Source organism: Phocoena sinus, chromosome 9 (assembly GCF_008692025.1).
Source record: "Phocoena sinus isolate mPhoSin1 chromosome 9, mPhoSin1.pri, whole genome shotgun sequence".
Lineage (NCBI taxonomy): Eukaryota > Metazoa > Chordata > Mammalia > Artiodactyla > Phocoenidae > Phocoena > Phocoena sinus.
This window is the reverse complement of record NC_045771.1, coordinates 93,761,616-93,781,166: the sequence shown is the minus strand read 5'-3', so window position 1 is coordinate 93,781,166 and position 19,551 is coordinate 93,761,616. Positions and strand designations below refer to the sequence as shown.

At 36.4% G+C, this 19,551-nt stretch overlaps 1 protein-coding gene across 2 annotated transcripts in view; it reads right to left on the bottom strand.

Annotated features, from left to right (window-relative positions):
- The window catches only part of CDK13 (cyclin dependent kinase 13), a 114,225-nt gene that overhangs the window by 78,688 nt on the left and 15,986 nt on the right, over window positions 1-19,551 (bottom strand). For both annotated transcript variants that reach the window (XM_032643987.1, XM_032643989.1), the window contains exon 2: window positions 5,346-6,005. In XM_032643987.1, the coding sequence (XP_032499878.1) occupies window positions 5,346-6,005 (660 nt within the window). The remainder of the gene's footprint in view (window positions 1-5,345; window positions 6,006-19,551) is intronic.

The following is a 19,551-nucleotide window of genomic DNA, read 5'->3' as shown; positions in this document are numbered from 1 at the left end:
TGTACCATACTAATAATGCTAGATGTTAATAATGAAGAAACTGAGTGGAGGGTATATGGGAACCCTCTGTAATATCATTATAACTTTTTTGTAAATCTAAAACTGTTCTAAAAAATAGTCTATTTTTTAAAAAGATACAGAATTACTATAAAACTGTAAATTAAAACTGAAAGTCAACTAGTCATGCTTTATGGGAAAATTCATTAGTTTTATAATAGCATTTGGTTTGATGCTGGTAGACAGACAAAAAGCTATTTTGTTTTAAGAAATAAATAAACCACATGCTATTATTTATCTGGCCCATTTAAATAACTACAAAGAACAAATTTAGCTTCATCCCTTTTCAGAATTAATTTTTCCTGAATTGGACAATGATTCTTTAAAAATTTTTTTAAGGCTCTAGCTTATCAGAATTACAGGTGAAAATTAAGCTCAGTTAGTTTTATACTTTTTTGAATGTATTAAGACCTCTGATTTTTTAAACTATATCTTAACCTGGTAATTGATTATTTTAAACCTCCCAGACACTACAAAATCTGTTTAACAATATAACATGTTGAAAGAGAATATTACAATGATAATAAAATTTGGACTTCACATACTTTCATAGCAGTTATGAGTCCCAGAATTAAAAATTTTAGTGAAACTACACTACTGTGGTCAGAAACTACTAATGATGTTAACAATATAAATCATTTCATTTTAATTATAACTTCTCCTACTCATGTTGGACTTTAATATTATTGTACAATATACGGTCTTTTAATACCATCTGATAAAAACTATCAATAAAATTGTGACTTTCCTTCACAACCCCATGTTACTAGAAAGTAATCTTTAATAGGGAAAACAAGCTCAAAAGGAAATTGGACTGCAGTTGTATTTTTATAGTAATGGTGTCATATAGCCCACTTTTCAATTTTCATGTCCCTCCATTCAACAAATATTCATTATACACGTCTATGTGCTAGGTATTACATAGGCACTATAGTTTTAACAACAAAACAATTCACAAATACATTAAGATACATACAGTTCCTCTCAGAAAGGAGGTTACAGTCTTTTGGAGGCATCAGAAAGCAGCAGGATAAAGTACTGTACAGACTAATTTCCAGAGTAATATGGTACTAAAGGGTAGCTAACTCAGGACTGAAAGACAGTAAAAGCTTCTTTCTAGGAAAGGTACCACTTGAACTCTGTCTGAAAATAATTCTATTTAAAATAATTTATTTAGAGAACTGTAGTCTCTAACTTGTAATTAGACCTCAGTCCAAAATTTGCATTTGTCCAAAAATTCAAATCAATGGGGGGGAGGGGAGGCTAGAAGTCTTAATTTTACTTATAATTTAACATTTAAAAGACTGCCTATATTCAAATATATCATTATATGAACTACCAAATTCAGCAAGGCTCCCAGACTTAAGAGAAATGAAATATTAGTTTCCAAAAATAACACTATATAATTAAAAACATTATATTTTCACTGAATACCTGCAATAACCAAATAGGGTATGTGATGAGTTTTTAAAAGTCTCCATATACTACAGAAACAAAAAACAACAAAATGCCTTAACCAGAAATGTATAAGACCAAGAGAAGAAAATTAAAACATATGGCTGATGAACATAAAACTAGACCAGAATGAATGAAAAGAAATGATGTTTTCATATGGGAAACTGTAATCCTGTAAATCTGTCAGTCTCCAAATTAATCATTGCATTTAACCAAGTCCCAAACAAAAATCAAGCAAGACAAGCCAAATGATCATAAAATCTGTCTAATAAAGGCACAAAATGCCAACACTGGGCCCAAGTTCATTTATAGCAGTGTTGAAGTTGAGGCTGAATGGCCGGGTTATTCACTAACCAGTAATTTACTCCATCCCTTTACTTTTACATTACTACCTACTCCTATAATAGAAATCTGACTTTGAGAGCCAACATACTATGCACCTAAGAAGTTAAAACAAAAAAGTATTGGCAAAGAAATAATACAATATGTTAATAGAAAATAGAGTCCAGAAACACACAGATATCTATAAGAATTTTTATATATGGTACCACAAATCAGTGAGATAGATTATTCAGTAAATGACATTAGCAACAACTGATCTATTAGTCCAGGGGTGATGCGAGAGAGCACATAATCAGACCATGTCTTTCTTCTACATATAATAACCAAAAACAAATTTCTGTGAGATGTGAGTTAACCTTTAAAAATGTTTTAAACCTGTAAGTTTTAAAGGAAAAATTATAGATCCAACTACATTCAAAATGGAAAACACCCATGTAGCCAAAAACAAAAATAAGTCTCAAAGACAAGCAAAAGACTGTGAGAGGCACAGGTCAAGACCCCTAACATAAGCAGTACCTATAAATCAATTAGAAAAAAGATAATAATCTTAAGGAAAAGTCAGTATAAAACATGAACAAGCAATTCACTGAAAAATAAAGCCAACAAATGTTTAGAAAGATGCTATATAACCAGAAAAATGCAAAATTAATCACATATTTTAAAGATTTTCAAAATTGGCAATATTTAGTGTTAGCTGAAGCAGTTTCATACACTTGGGTGCATAAATTGGTACACAATCTTACTAAGATTCAATTTGGCAGTTTCCATCAAATTTTTAAATGTGGATACTTTGACCTCACAGCTATCCTATAAAAATTGCTCACATGTACATAAAATATTAATGTATAAGGAGAATTTAATAGCAAACAATTATAAATCTAAGTATCCATTAATCAACAGAATAGTTAATAAGAGAGTGATGCATCCACTTCCATGTACAGGAATATTGAACCTATCTCTACCAACCTGGAAAGATCTCCAACACATTAAATTAAAGAAAAAAAAAGAAGTGAAGGAATATTGTGCATGGTATGATCCTAATTTTTAAAAAAAATGATTTATTACATGTAAACATATAGTTAACAGTCTATCTTATGATTTTCGAAGAGTAATGGATTCCAGGGCTGGGAGAGAAGCAAAGTTCAAAGTGAGCCTAAAAGATATTGTTTGGCTAGGAAGCAAGAAAGCACTCAAAAATAAAATGAGTCATATCAAAAGGACAAAGGAGTTAGCATAAAGGAGTTCCCACTGGCCAAATTTCAGACAATCAAATTTGGAGCATCAAAAAGAAGAGTGGCTCAATGTTCATTGCAGCTCTATTTACAAGACAGGACATGGAAGCAACCGAAGTGTCCACTGACAGAGGAATGGATAAAGATGTGGCACATATATACAATGGAATATTACTCAGCCATAAAAAGAAACGAAATTGAGTTATTTGTAGTGAGGTGGATGGACCGAGAGTCTGTCATAGAGAGTGAAGTAAGTCAGAAAGAGAAAAACAAATATCGCATGCCAACACATATATATGGAATCTAAAAAAGAAAAAAAAATGGTTCTGATGAACCTAGGGCCAGGACAGGAATAGAGATGCAGACGCAGGGAATGGACTTGAGGACACGGGGAGGGGGAAGGGTAAGCTGGGACAAAGTGAGAGAGTGGCATGGACATATATACACTACCAAATGTAAAACAGATGGCTAGTGGGAAGCGGCCACATAGTACAGGGAGATCAGCTCGGTGGTTTGTGACCACCTAGAGGGGTGGGATAGGGAGGGAGGGAGGAAGACGCAAGAGGGAGGAGATATGGGGATATATGTATATGTATAGCTGATTCACTTTGTTATAAAGCAGAAACTGACAAACCATTGTAAAGCAATTATACTCCAATAAAGATGTTAAAAATATATACTTATAATAAAATTTAAAAAAAAAAGAAGAGTGGCTATAAGTGATGTTGAATCGATCTTTGGCCGCACATGTCAGTAGTAGTACTCAGGAGTCTTAAAAAACTTCAATATGCTTGAAACATACAAACACTTTCAAAGCAAAAAGAGCAAAGACACAATAAAAGAGAAAAGACAGAAAAGAAGGTGGGTCAAAAAAATTTTGTTAATGGCCAAGCATGAAATGTGCCACCATCTTGTTAAAAACAGATGCACAAAGAATATCCTCCTTAATAAGCAGTCACCTGGGCACATCCTGAATTCTTGAAAACATCACCACTAAAAATTTACCCCTGTAGCACATATGAAAAATAAGGTAGAGAACAACCAGTCTCACTGGTCCAGAATCACTAGATTCTCAGCAATTGGCTTATTCTCACTAATGAAGTGACTCAATTCTGCGTTCATGCCTCTCTGTCCTGGACAGCCCACTCCAGGACTCATCAAAATTACACATCACTACTCTTATGACCCTTTGGTGTTCCTAGAGAACAGGCAAACCTGCAAATACCACAATTAGAATAGTATAACTGGATAACACCTGATCATATTGGATGGAGTCCCTCAGCAACATTTTTGATTGTAGAAAAAAGATGCCTCAGAGGGCATGAAACACAGAAATTATATTCAATACTTTATTTTCTGTTTGTTTGAAATTATAAAATTGTCATAATGCTGGCCAAAGTGAGCACTTGCAAGACCTGCCCACATGGAATTTCTATCCACTTGTTTTCAAATTCTCAGATGTCAGCTAGGAAAACTGACCATATAGTTGCTTTTTAACAAAAAGGGGAAGGGGAGGGGAACAGCTATAATTTCTTCATAAAAATAAGAATGAAAAAGGTTAAGTCAACTGGCAAATATCACACAACAGCATAAAGCTTCTATCCTAGCATACATTTGAGAAACATTCTTAGAAGTGCATTTACATTTACTCTTACCTTCATCCTCTTAAAAATGTTTCAAAATAAAGTACAAGCCACACCCCCAACATTCACAGCAGAAATGTGTAAACAATTTAGAGGAAAGCATAAACACATTTCCATAATATGTAATTAATCTCTAATTGCAAAAAATTAAGTCAATAAAACACTAAAAAGTGATGTATTCGTAAAGCCACCTAAAATAATAAATTTATAAGCCACCTAAAGTAATAAATTTATAAGGCCAATGAAAACACTTAGAATAACCAAGATACACGCTATTATCAACCAGGACAGACTCTCTCATAAAATGTCCTGTCTCCGGTAGTATCACCAAGGAATACTCAGCCAAAGAAAATACCAACATTTCTAATTCTCAAGCTCAAGCTGAAACATACATTGTATCCCAGGACAATGGCAATTTTTACCTGGAATTCTTAGCATAAGCTATAATTTTGTCATCCTACAAGCCATGTGCTTCATTTTAAGTTGTACACAATAAAGAAAATTAATTCACTTACTAACAGTCATTATAAAATTTTTTTGGTGGGGGTCAAATAATTTCTCATTTCAAACTTAGATTTTTCTTTAAACAGTCACTGACAAAATTTTTTGCACTTACCTATCAGCATCTTTATCTTCAGGCAGCATGGGAGGCAAAGGTAAGGGTGGTAAGGTAGAGGTCACTAAAGCCACGTGTTGCTCCTTCTCCTTGGCTCCTATGCTTGGTGTAAGTGGTTTGGTTTTCTCTTTAAGAGATACTGGTTCCTCCTTTGTAACAGCAGATTTACCCTCCTTTCCAACTACAACTGCTTTCTTGGTGGCTTTATCTACAATCAAATTATTATCCACCTTTGCTACCTGAAGAGGTGGCTTTGTTTTTGCCTTGTCATTTTTTAAAGTTCCACTGCTTGAGGGAGAAGGTGCATGCTCAATTTTAAGTTTCTTCACATCCTTCACGTGGTTGGTTTGTGATGCACTGGCACCAGTTTCTGTGTTCCCCTTGGTAGGTGTAGAAGTGTTTGAAGCTTTGGCAGCTTTGGCAGCGGCCTCAGCAGCCTTAGCTGCTTCTGCAGCTTTCGCTGCCTCTGCAGCTCGTGCTGCCTCTGCAGCTCGTGCTTTTTTATTCTTGTTCAATTCAGCTGCCAGGCTACTCTTCAGAGTTAGTGTGCTAGGAGAAATGCTAGAATGACGACTTCTGGATCTAGACAATCTGTGCCTGCTACGAGATCTTGAATGCCTAGATGAGTATGGGCTTCTGCTTCGGGATTTGGCAGACCGTCTGGTGGAAGATAATTAAGATTTAGTCAGTAACTCAGAAAAGTTCAGTTTGAAGTGTACAAAAACTCCTAACTTGAGGCTGTGAAATGAAATAGAAATTACTTAATTTCCAAATCATAATATAGTTTTTGTGAGAGAATTTTTTAAAAGCAGAAAGTGCTTTCAAGTAGAATATTATCTGCTGGTTATACTTTTCCTGAAAATAGACTCTTGATCTCAGTCTGGCCTACAAATGCTCAAAGATGGGGCTGGATGAAAGTAGATCTCTATGAAAAGAAATACTGTAAGAATTAGGAGGAAAAACTATGACAAGGCATTACTGCTGTCTCAAGAAAATAGAAGCAGTCAACAAGGACAACACCAATGGCAGAAGTAGCAGGGTGAAGTCTGACCAAACTTTTACCAGGGAGACAATTTCTACAACTCAAAAGCCCCCCATGCATAAGTTCAGGAGTAAGTAGTGCTCTGTCTACACCAAGAGTGAAAAAAATGAAACCTGTCATCAGGCAGTAAGAAAAAGTCTAAATCTTGGGAACTATCTAACAATGACTGTTCATTTCACTTCTCAAAAATCACTGGAAAACACAAAAATTAACGTATATTCAAAAGTATGGTGGCAACCAAAGTTTCTATGAAACAAATGCAGCACAGCACCAACAGAAATGAAGCTGAGCTTTTCAAATCCACACCTTATCAAAACTTTAAAAAAATATAAGACCAAGGCACTATCAGAGTACTTTGACATATTTGATATGGCTCACTTAATGCTCACATCAACCCCAGTAAAGTATCTGCAGTTTGTAGATAAAACTTGAATCTAAAATATTACCTGAAGTCAAATCCCAATCTCATTAGTAGTTGTACTGGTTATTATCTTGTTGCCACTACCCCATCCCTCCAATACTCTTCTGCCCTACCCTGTGCCCAAAGGAGGCTGACCTCAACAGATGCATCTTCTGGGTTCCAGTGCTATCCATCACTGGCAGATCAGAAGGCAGCGAAAAGCTGGATTATTTCTTTCCAGCTCCCTCCTTCCTATTGGTCACATTTTGTGGCAGAAGCTCTGTCCCTCTACCACCATGGCTCCTGTCAAGCACTGCCTTCTCCACAGCTCTCACCAGGCTCTAATAACACTGTATTTTCCTTGCCCCTTCGAGCTTCCCTCTGTAACTAACGAAAACATCCCTTGTCAGTTTTCTCAATCCACCCCAATCTCTGTAGTCCTCCATTAAAGTTTCTTAAACCATCTGAGTTGGATTCTGTTACCTTCTAGAACCTAACTGTATGCCAGGTCTTAAACCCAGATCTTTTGATTCTAAAGTACACAGAGTCACATTCAACACATTAACACACTACCATGGAGATAGTTCTTATTGAAATTTTGTAGGGGATTTGGTAAATGAAGCAAAGAAATTCCTAAGAACCCATAATTAAAGTGGGAAGAGAAAAGGAAGAACTAGAAATTTTTGTTTATATTTGGCATTAATATATTATGTAATATATACATATGTATTATCCAATATATTTTACAATTCTAGTATGAAGACAAATGATGGTTAGATTTAGGATAAACTCAAATTCAACTTCTCCCTTATTCTTTCAGAAACATTTCAAAATGTACGTAGGGCCAATTAGTGTTCAGCACTGAGCTAGTGTTTCAAACCCCATACTTTACATAAAGTATTTATGTAACATTATTTTAGGTTAACAGGAACACTGGTTTAGTAAACATTTTAATCTAACACTTGCTTAACAAATATTCATATACATCAATCATAAAAATCATCAATGAGCTTACAACTATTCATGGAAATGAGAGGAAATGTTTAGCTAAATATAAAGTAATAAGTTGGTTATAAAATATCTTGGATAACTTTAATATAGGAACAAAAAGTGTCATAATATGAAACACTTGGCCACACTTTTAATTTCCTTTGCCTTCAGAATCTTGGACCTCAAAATAAGACTGCTATGTCAAGTTACTATCCCCTGATCACAGCAGGAGAAAGCAAAGAGACTGTCGTCTCATCAGAGGTAACAGCACAGAACTTTTCCTAAATTAACTTTCCCACACTAGCAAGATTCTGGTCATCAGCTTCATACAGACACAGAAATAATATTTAACTAAGAAATTTATAATCAGTAAACTTTACTTAAGAAAACAGATACAAAGATAAAATCCCAACACAAGTAACTCCTCTGGCCTATTAAAATTCTTATTCTCTTCTGCACAGAATCTAGATAAGAAAGTTGTCAGTAAAGACAAAAATTTTTGACCTATAAAATACATATTTCAGAAATGACATTTTTATGGTATTTGATCCCTAAACCAACTGAAATTCTTCTAGACACACACTCCATTCTTCTCCAATTTTTCTATTTCTCTTAAAAAGTTCCTTAACTTTTCAAATTTCCTGCCCTAGTAAACTTGTATTCTCTCAGGTATTGCATATTTGCTAATCAATTTCAATTACATATTTACTATTTATAACAAACATATTTTGGGAATCTAAAATTAAATAAAAACACAAAACTCAAGTTTAGGTTATTTTTACTAATGATCTAACACTTCAGCCATACAAAGTTATGAGAGTAAGAGAGAAGTGGATCTCTAAGACTACATAATGAATTATGTCATGTCTTATAAAAAGAACTTAAATGGATGGTAGATAGCACATCCTTGTTTTATAGGTAAGATTTTTCTTCTTTTTAAAAATGTTTTTTCTAATATTTCTGTGCTGTAAAATTTACAGTGACCATATATTAGCTGTTTCTTGTTTGTTTTGAATGTTTTTAAGATGTTACAGAATCACGGGGCTTCCCTGGTGCCGCAGTGGTTAAGAATCTGCCTGCCAATGCAGGGGACACAGGTTCAAGCCTTGGCCCAGGAAGATCCCACATGCTGCAGAGCAACTAAGCCCATGCACCACAACTACTGAGCCTGCACTCTAGAGCCCGCGAGCCACAACTACTGCAGCCGCATGCCACAACTACTGAAGCCCGCACGCCTAGAGCCCGTGTTCTGCAACAAGAGAAGTCACCACAATGAGAAGCCCACACACCACAATGAAGAGTAGCTCCCACTCGCCACAACTAGAGAAAGCCCATGCACAGCAACAAAGACCCGACATGGCCATAAATAAATAAATAAAATTTTTAATTAAAAAAAAAAAGAAATTACAGAATCTTTTTAGAAGCTTTCGCAAATTCATACAACTCAAAGCAGAACCTGGGGGCTTCCCTGGTGGCACAGTGGTTAAGAATCCACCTGCCAATGCAGGGGACACGGGTTCGAGCCCTGGTCCAGGAAGATCCCACATGCCACAGAGCAACTAAGCCCGTGTGCCACAACTACCAAGCCCGCGTGCCACAACTACCGAGCCCACGTGCCACAACTACTGAAGCCGGCACACCTAGAGCCCGTGCTCCGCGACAAGAGAAGCCACCACAATGAGAAGCCTGTGCAGCGCAACGAAGAGTAGCCCCCGCTCGCCGCAACTAGAGAAAGCCTGCGCGCAGCAATGAAAACCCAATGCAGCCAAATATAAATAATAAAGTAAAATAGATAAATTTATTAAAAAAAAAAAAAGCAGAACCAGGATAAAAAATCCAGTATCTAAAACCCAACTGGTTAGTGCTCACTGTTAATTCGGTTAGTGTTCCTTAGAGAGAGAGCATGGTGTACTGTTCACTCGACTATATCACACAATCTCTCCAAGAGTCCAGGTCTTCTGCAATTGTGCCTAATTAGCAAACACTGATTCTTAAAATTTTTACTATAATAATATTCAATCCCTCATTATATAAAATAATATGTAACAGCAGTATCCAATAGAACTTTCTGGGATAGTGGAAACGTTCAATGCATGTGATGTCTCCTATGGTAGTCACTATTCACAATATTTTTTAGCCTAATTTTTCTACCCTGCTTATTTCACATGCTAATAGTAGCTATGTCCATTCATATCTTGTTGCTAAGCCCCCATAAAGGTATGAAAGTGATTCCCATGCAAGGATGGTTCAACATACGCAAATCAATAAATGTGATATACCACATTAATAAAATGAAGGATAAAAAATCATATGAGTATCCTAACAAATGCAGAAAAAGCGTTTGATAAAATTCAACATCCTTTCACTATAAAAACGAAACATATGGTTACTAGAGGGGAAAGCGGGGGAGGGATAAATTGGGAGATTGGGACTGACATATACACACTAATATACGTAAAACAGGTAACTAATAAGGACCTACCGTATAGCACAGGGAACTCTATTCAATACTCTGTAATGACCTATATGGGAAAAGAATCTAAAGAACAGTAGATATATGTGTATGTATAACTGATTCATTTTGCTGTACAGTAGAAACTAACACAACATTGTAAATCAACTATACTCCAATAAAAAAATTTTTAATTAAATAAAAATAAAAACTAAACAGATTGGGCACAGAAGGAACACACCTCAACACAATAAACGCTAGATATGACAAGCCCACAGCTAATATTATACTCAACAGTGAAAAACTGAAAACTTTTCTCTAAGATCAGGAATAAGATAATGATGCCCACTCTTACCACTTTTATCCAACACAGTATTGGAAGTCCTAAACATAGCAATTAGGCAAGAAAAAGAAATAAAAGACATCAAAAAGTGAAAAGGAAAATGTTCTTTGTTTGCAGATGACATGAACTTACAGACAGAAAACCCTTTAAAGACTCCACCAAACACCTGTTAGAATAAACTATTTCAGTAAAGTTACAGGATACAAAATCAGTATAAAAACTCAGTTGTGTTTCTATACACTAATGACAAACTGTTGGAAAGACAAAATAAGAAAACAATCCCATTTATAAAAGTATCAAAAAGAATAAAGTACTTTGGAATAAATTTAACCAAGGAGATGAAAGAAATTGAAAAAGAAATATACGGAAAGATATTCCATGCTCATGAATTGGAAGAATTATTAAAATGTCCATACTACCCGAAGTAATCTACAAATTCAATGGAACCCCTATCAAAATTCCAATGGCATTTTTCACAAAAATAGGAAAAAAACCCTAAAAATCATATGGAACCACAAAAGACCCTGAACAGCAAGAGCAATCTTGAAAAAGAAGAACAGAGCTAGAAGCATCAACTTTCTGATTTCAAACTATATTACAAAGTTACAGTAATCAAAACAGTATGAGACATGGACCAATGGAACAAACTGGAGTCCAGAAATAAACCCATGCACATATGGCCAATTAATTTTCTACAAAGGAGTCAAGAATATACAACGAGAAAAGGATGATCTCTTCAATAAATGGCATCGGAAAAGCTGGATAGCCATACGCAAAAGAATAAGACTGGGCCCCTATTTTAAACCACATACAAAAATCAACTCAAAATGGATTAAAGACTTGAACATAAGATTTGAAACCATAAAACTCCTAGAAGAAAAAGAAGGGGGTAAACTCTTTGATACTGATCTTGGCAAAGGTTTATCAAAAGCAAAAATAAACAAGTGGGGCTACATCAAACTAAAAAACTTATGCACAGCAAAGGAAACCACCAACAAAACAAAAAATCAACCTACAGAATGGGAGAAAATATTTTTGATAAGGAGTTTATATCCAAAATATACAAAGGGGATTTCCCTGGTGGTCCAGTGGTAAAGAATCCGCCTTACAATGCAGAGGACATGGGTTCGATCCCTGGCCAGGAAGCTGGGATCCCACATGAAGCGGGGCAACTAAGCTCGCGCACCTCAACTAGACAGCCTGTGTGTCACAAACTACAGAGCCCATGCACTCTGGAACCCGCGTGCCACAACTACAGAGCCCATGCGCCCTGTAGCCTGTGTGCCACAACTAGAGAAGAGAAAACCCACACGCCACAACTAGTGAGAAGCCCACGCGATGCAACAAAGATCCTGCATGCTGCAACTAAGACCGGACGCAGCCAAAAATAAATAAATAAATAAATCTCAAAATATACAAGGAACTCATACAACTCAGAGAGCAAAAAAAGCAAATGAACCAATTAAAAAGTGGGCAAAGGGGACTTCCCTGGTGGTCCAGTGGTTGAGACTCTGTACTTCCAATGCAGGGGGTGTGGGTTCAATTCCTGATCAGGGAACTAAGATCCCACATGCCATGCGGCACAGCCAAAAATTAATTAATTAGTTAATTTTAAAAAACATTTGTTTAAAAAAAAAGTGGGCAAAGGACCTGAAGAGACTTTGCAACACATCCAAATGGCTAACAGGTACCTGAAAAGGTGCTCAATATCACTAATCATCAGGGAAATGCAATTCCACAATGAGATACCTCCACATACCTGCTTGAATGTTTATTATCAAAAGGCAAGAGATAACAAATGCTGGTGAGAATGCAGAGAAAAGGGAACCCTGGTACACTGTTGTTAGGAATGTAAATTGACACAGCCACCATAGAAAACCATGTGGAAGCAAATCTAGAAGTCAAAAAATAGAACTATTGGCAATCCACTTCTGGGTATACATCCGGAGGATATGAAATCACTACCTCAAAGAAATATCTGTACAGGCATACCACCGCAATAAAGCAAATTTGCAATAAAGCAAGTCACACAAACTTTTTGGTTTCCCAGCACATAAAAAGCTGTTTACACCATACTATAGTCTATTAAGTGTGCAATAGCATTATGCCTAAAAAAACAGTGTACATACCTTAATTTTAAAAATTAATGGTGTGGGAAAATGGCACCAACAGACTTGTTCAATGCAGGGTTGCCACAAACCTTCAGTTTGTAAAAAACACAGTGTCTGAGAAGCACAATAAAACAAGATATGCCTGTACTCCCATGTTCACTGCAGTACTATTCATAAGAGCCAAGATATGGAAACAATCTAAGTGTTTATGAACAGATGAATGGATAAAGAAAATGTGGGCATGTGTTTAATATTATGCAGCCTTAAAAAAAGAGGAAATCCTGCCATTTGTGACAACACAGATGAACCTGGAGAGTGTTATGCTACGTGAAATAAGCCAGGAAAGACAAATACTGCATGGTATCACTTATATGTGGAATCTTAAAAAAAAAAAAAAAAAAAAAGTCAAACTCAAAGGAAGATAGAAGAGAAAGGTGATTGCCAGGGGCTAGAGGGTGGGGGAAATGGGGACAGGTTGGTAAAAAGGTACAAATTTCAGTTTTGAGATGAATAAGGTCAGGACTTCCCTGGTGGTACAGTGGGTAAGACTCCATGCTCCCAGTGCAGGGGGCCTGGCTTCAAGCCCAGGGCAGCGAACTAGATCCCCACATGCATGCTGCAACTAAGAGTTTGAATGCCACAACTAAGTAGCCCACATGCCGCAACTAAGGAGCTGGCAAGCTGCAACTAAGGAATCCTGGAGCTGCAACTGATGAGCCCGCCTGCCACAACGTAGACCCAGTGCAACCAAATAAATAAATATTTTTTTAAAAAGATGAATAAGGTCTAAGAACCTAATGTATATAACATGGTGACTATGGCTGATAACACAGTGTTGTATAATTAGAAGTAATTTGCTAAGAGAGTTGAACTTAAGTATTCTTACCCCCCCCCAAAAAAAGAGGTAAATATGTGAGGTGATGAATGTGTTAACTTGATTGTGAGAAGCCTCTCACAATGTATACATATATCAAGTCATCACTGTTGACACCTGAAATATGTTACAATTTTATTTGTCAATTATATCTCAACAAACTGGGGGGGGGAATGATTCCCAAAGTGAAAACAAGCACTGTATAAATATAACGTGGTATTATTTTTCAAAAACCGGCCTCTCTCAATCATCCCTTTAGTCACTGTCTCAGTCAAAACTCTAAATATTCCTGTAAAATTTGCCATGCATTAGTATTATAACAGCTCTATTAAGTTTAACAGGACTATGGCAGCCTCTTAAATTTACCCCTTGTTTCAAAACTAATCTGTATCTAATCCAGACTTACATGCAAAGTGAACACTTTCCACTAAAATCTGCTCCCTGCCATTCTGTATTTTTAATTTCACCACTCTCCTCTACCCATTTACCCAGCTTAGAAATCTTCCCAGTTTTCTGCTGCCCATACCACATGCCATCAACTGTCTCATTTTATTGATTCTAACTCTACATTCCCTTACATCCATAATCCCTTGTATGTTTCCTATTCCTGCTGTAAAAAATTATCCACAGATTTAGTGGCTTAAACAACACAAATGTATTATCTTACAGTTCTGGAAGTCAGAAGTCCAAAAATCAATCTCACTGGGCTAAGATCAACATGTCACCAGGGCTTTGTTCCTTCTACAGTCTTGGGAAAATCTGTTTCCTTACCCTTTCCAGCTTCTAAAGACTGTCCGTTCCTTGGTTCATGGTCCCACATCATCTGACTTTGGTTCATGGTCCTTCCATCATCACATTTCCTCTCTCCCTCTGCTTCTATCATCACATGGCCTTTTCTGACCCTGACTTTCCTGCTTCCTTTTACAAAGACCCTTGTGTTTACATAGGACCTACAATCCAGGATAATCTCTCCATCTCCAGGATCCCTATTTTAATCTACAAAGGTCCCTTTTGCCAAGTAAAGTAACATTATCACAGGTTCACATGGACATCTTTGAGGGGGCCATTATTCACATCTTCCTCTTCTATTCTCAAGGCCACTGTTCTATTTCAGACCTCATTACCTCTCCTCTAGGTTACCTTATCATCTTAAAAATAACTGATCTCTTTAAATCAAATCTCTCCTTGCCCCAATTATTTCTACAGACACCATAACCACACTAATCCTCACTTTTCAGTGATTATTACATGTCTCAAATTCACTCACTTTCCTTCTCTTTTTAGTAACTATTCCAAACCTTCACACCTTCTTCAAGCTCACAATATTCCCAAAGTCTTTTCTTAAAATCACTTTACTTCTTTTTCACAGAAAAAAACAAAGGTTATTGGGTATGTTTCCTGCCTGCAAACTTTTTTTTTTTTAATTTTATTTTTATTTATTTTGGCTGCATTGAGTCTTCGTTGCTGCACGCGCGAGGGCTTTCTCTAGCTGCGGCGAGCGGGGGCTACTCTTTGTTGCGGTGCGTGGGCCTCTCACTGCAGTAGCTTGTCTTGTTGCAGAGCACAGGCTCTAGGCACATGGGCTTCAATAGTTGTGGCACGTGGGCTCAGTAGCTGTGGCACATGGGCTTAGTTGCTCCGCCCTGCCTGCAAACTTAATCTGTATCTCCATCCACTTTATATTCCACCTGATCTCAGAGCAGAGGTGTTCCTCTTTCTATCTAAGGCTAACTCCTGTAATAATACTTTCAATCCCATATTCTCTAGATCCTTACTTCAGAGTTTGGCCCACAAACCAAAGCAGCATCAGCTTCATCTGGGAGTTTATGAGAAATGCTGTATCTCAGGCCCCAACCCAGACCTTCTGATTCAGAATCTGCATTTCAACAAAAGCCCCATTATAGTTTGAGATGCTCTATGCTAGGCTCCTCTAGGGAGGAGGAGATGAGATGTTCTATGCTAGGCTCCTCTAGGGCTACTCCATTACTTGTGACTTCAACCTTTTGCTGTCTATTCACTATTTCCCCTCAGGAAATAAATAACTCAAGACTCTAAGATCTTTAAAAACAGACAAGAAAAAACAAGCAATAAATGGCACCTTGATATTGTATCTTTATCTCTCCTTCCAATTACAGCCAAATTCTCATCCACCCCACATACTCCTCAAACCACTCTAATCTGGCTTATATGTCCTCACTGTAATCATTGAAGTGACCAATGACCTACCTCTGGAGGAAAAATAAAGGGAAAAGGAAAGAAAAATATCAATATCTATGATGACAATGTTGACTATACCCTTAAAAAACACTTTCTAACCACTTCCACTACCGTTTTTTTCCTGATTGTTTTCTTACTTCTATGGCCATTTCTCAGTGCTCCTTAAGGTTCCTCTTCTTCATTATATCCATTCTCCCACATCCCCATGATAACTTAATTCATACATATGTATGGCTTAAATTATCACCTAAACATAGATTACCCCCGGAAGTCGTCCTCCACCCCTCCCAAATATCCTAAATGCACCTTCAACACAATACAGCTGAAGCTATTAGGCTTCCTCTCCAAATCCACGCCCTTTCTCCTTAAATATACCCTATCCTCAGGCAATGGTACCCACTGAAGTAGCAGAAATCCAGAAGTCATTCTATATTCCACCTGATCCCTTTCCTCCCTTCCGCCGTATCCAACTGATCTCCAAGTCCTGTCAATTCTACATCTCAAGCATGTCTCCAATTTTCGAGGCTCTTTATCCCCTTAGCTACTATTTCACATGAGGTCCTACCTCATCTTTTACTTTGCCCAGTGTAATAGTCTCCTTACCAGTTTCCCCACTTCGAGTCTCTACCTTTTGCAATTTACTGCCACCTGAATCTTTCAGTTACCCTCTATCAAAATTCTTCATAGCCTTGCACTGCACACAAAACCTTGTCCAGCCATCCCAAAGCACATAAAGTGTCAGGTCTAGAATGTTTCTCTCATGTTCCTCTCTTTTCCTATTTTATCTGCTAAGCAAAGGGATACTTCATAGCAAAGCACAAATGTCTACCACACCTCTATAAAGCCTCCCCTTATTATGCCAGGCAGCTGCAGATGTTCCTTGAACTATGATCCTACAACACTTCATTCACATTTCATTAAAATAATAATGTCTTCCCCAACTAAACTGAGATCACTGAATTCTCATAGTCCTGACTAGCACAGACCTGGCACTGGCAGACGCTCAATAAATATTTGCTGGTAGTATTCCTACTGAATAGAATTCACCTTCCTTAGTCTAGTATTAACGTGCTGCATAATCTGTCTGGTCCTAACCTACCTTTCCTTATCAAGTTCTGAATTTGCCTAATGCTCCACACCATTACTCCCACAGATTGACCCACTGAGATTATCCTCTTCTCCTCCATCTTCTATTGAAGTCCTATCCACCTTTCAAGGCCTAGTCCAAGAGTCCTTCCTTCTTCATAAAGCCGTACCACCAACTCCAAGAAAAAAGCAAGCTCTCATTTCTTTGAATCCCTGTAGCACCTTATCTGCATCCTTCTTAAGATCTTTATCATTCGTAACACTGCACTTTAGATGTTACCACATTATCTACTTGACTACATCCTCTTTAAGGCGCAAACACCAGATCTAATTCATTTTTGTATCACTCCACAGCCCTTAACGTAAGAACACACAGATGGTAGTCTTTTATTAAATAAACAAGCATACCACACTGACACCCACAGTTTACAAAATACTTTTATAGGCATTTTTCATTTGACTTGCTCTTTGTATCAACCAAGGCATAGAGAAAGCAGATGGAAGAACTAAGATAAAGAGGGTCAAGAAATTTACTTAGAGGCCAGGAGCTATGAAAAGGTAGAGTCAATACTCAAGAGCAAGTCTTTCAGTTTAAAGCCAGGCATTATTTATTGCCACCACACCATACTACACCCTTCCCCTCCATTTATTTAAATCTTATCTGTCTTTATGGGTCAAGGTAAAGTCCCATCTCCTCTGTAACCTTCTCATTTGCTGAAATCATATAACACTTGTTACATACCGCCTTGTATTTTTATGTCTATGTTTTTTAAAAACGTAAATTGGATTATACCACACCTTCGCCTAACACTCTCCAATGGCTTCTCAATGCATTTAGAATAAAATAAAAATCTTTTTTGTGATCCACAAAACCCAAATTGCCTCTCATCTTTATTATACCCTCCTTCACTCACTAGGCTCCAGCCACACAAGCCTCTTTTCTGTGTCTTCAAAGGGTCATGCTTTGCAACCTAAATGTCCGTCAACAGATGAACTGATAAAGAAGATGAGGTATATACAACAGAATGTTACTCAGCCATAAAAAAGAATGAAATAAGGCCATTTGCAGCAGCATGGATGGACCTAGAGCTGATCATACTAAGTGAGGTTAAGTCAGAAAAAGAAAGACAAACATATGATATCACTTATATGCGATCTTAAAAAAAATGATACAAACGAACTTATTTACAAAACAGAAACAGACTCATAGACATTGAAAACAAACTACCAAAGGGGAAAGGGAGGGGAGGGATAAATTGGGAGTTTGGGATTAACAGATACACGCTACTGTATATAAAATAGATAAACAATAAGGACCTACTGTATAGCACAGGGAACTATATTCAATATCTTATAATAAGCTATAATGGAAAAGAATCTGAATGAGAACAGATATATAGAGATAGAGACAGAGACAGAGATGTATAACAGAATCACTTTGCTGTACACCTGAAACTAACACAGCATTGTAAATAAATTATACTTCAATTTTTTTAAAAAATGAGAAAAAAGAAAATGAAAGTCACACTTTTTCTTGATTTGATACCTTAAAACATTGTTTTTTATCTTCCTGGGATGCTTAGATCATCACATAGCTGACGCCTGTCATTTAGGTCTCCATTTAATTATCAACTTCATAGTGAGGTTGATAAATTAGAAAGACAAATTAGCACATATACACCTCTCTTCTCCACCAATGTCTTATTTACCACTATAACCCCCGTGCCTAAAACTATGTCTGGCATATAATAAGAGGTTAAAAGATATTTACTGAAGTGATTAATAAAAGTAAAGAACAAGTTATCTACTTCTCTGAATGTCTGCAAATACTAGCAGAATGCTTTGGGTAACTGATACCCAGCTAGTTAACTAATAGGCATAGGTCCACTGATAAAATTCTACTTAAACTAAGAAGATTTAGGAGACAGAATTACATTTAGTTAACTAGCTTCTTCATATAAACATTGAGATAAATTTATTACTTTTATTAACAACCTAACATTTTACATCCATTATCCCACAGGGACTTAATAAGCAAAACTAATTTTTCTAATGTAAAACTATATTTATTCCTTATTTTTAATAACTAGAGGGTCTTCTTGATTAAAAAAATAATTCAGTCACAGAAGAAATACAAATGGCCATTTAAGACATTTAAATGTTGTCTCCTCTCTGGTAACCAGAAAAGGCAAAATAAAATGTTGGCAATAAATTTACAACCATCACAATGGCAAAAAGAAAAATTCTGAAAATATCAAGTATTCACCAGAATTTAGAGAAACGGTCACTCATATAAATTATCAGAGGGAATATAAAATTGCTAACTAAGCCTTTTAAAAAAAGGCAATTTGGTAGTACCTATCAAATGCTTTTGATCTGCAATTTCACTTATAAGAACATATCCTACAAAAACATTTCCAAATGTGTCAAAAGTTATCACTCAGATATCCTTTAAAGGACTGTTTGTAATATTAAAAAATTTGAAAAAACAGCTTAGTGCCCAACAGTTGATGGTTAAATAAAGCTTGATAGATTTCATTATGGAATTCTATGTAGCCACTTGGAAAGATCTTCAAATCATACTGTTAAAAAAAAAAAGTAAAAAACAACACTTATGGCATAATAACATTCTTAATGTTTATGTGTATATATGTTTGTATGTAAGTATATATGCAGAAAAAGGATGTACAC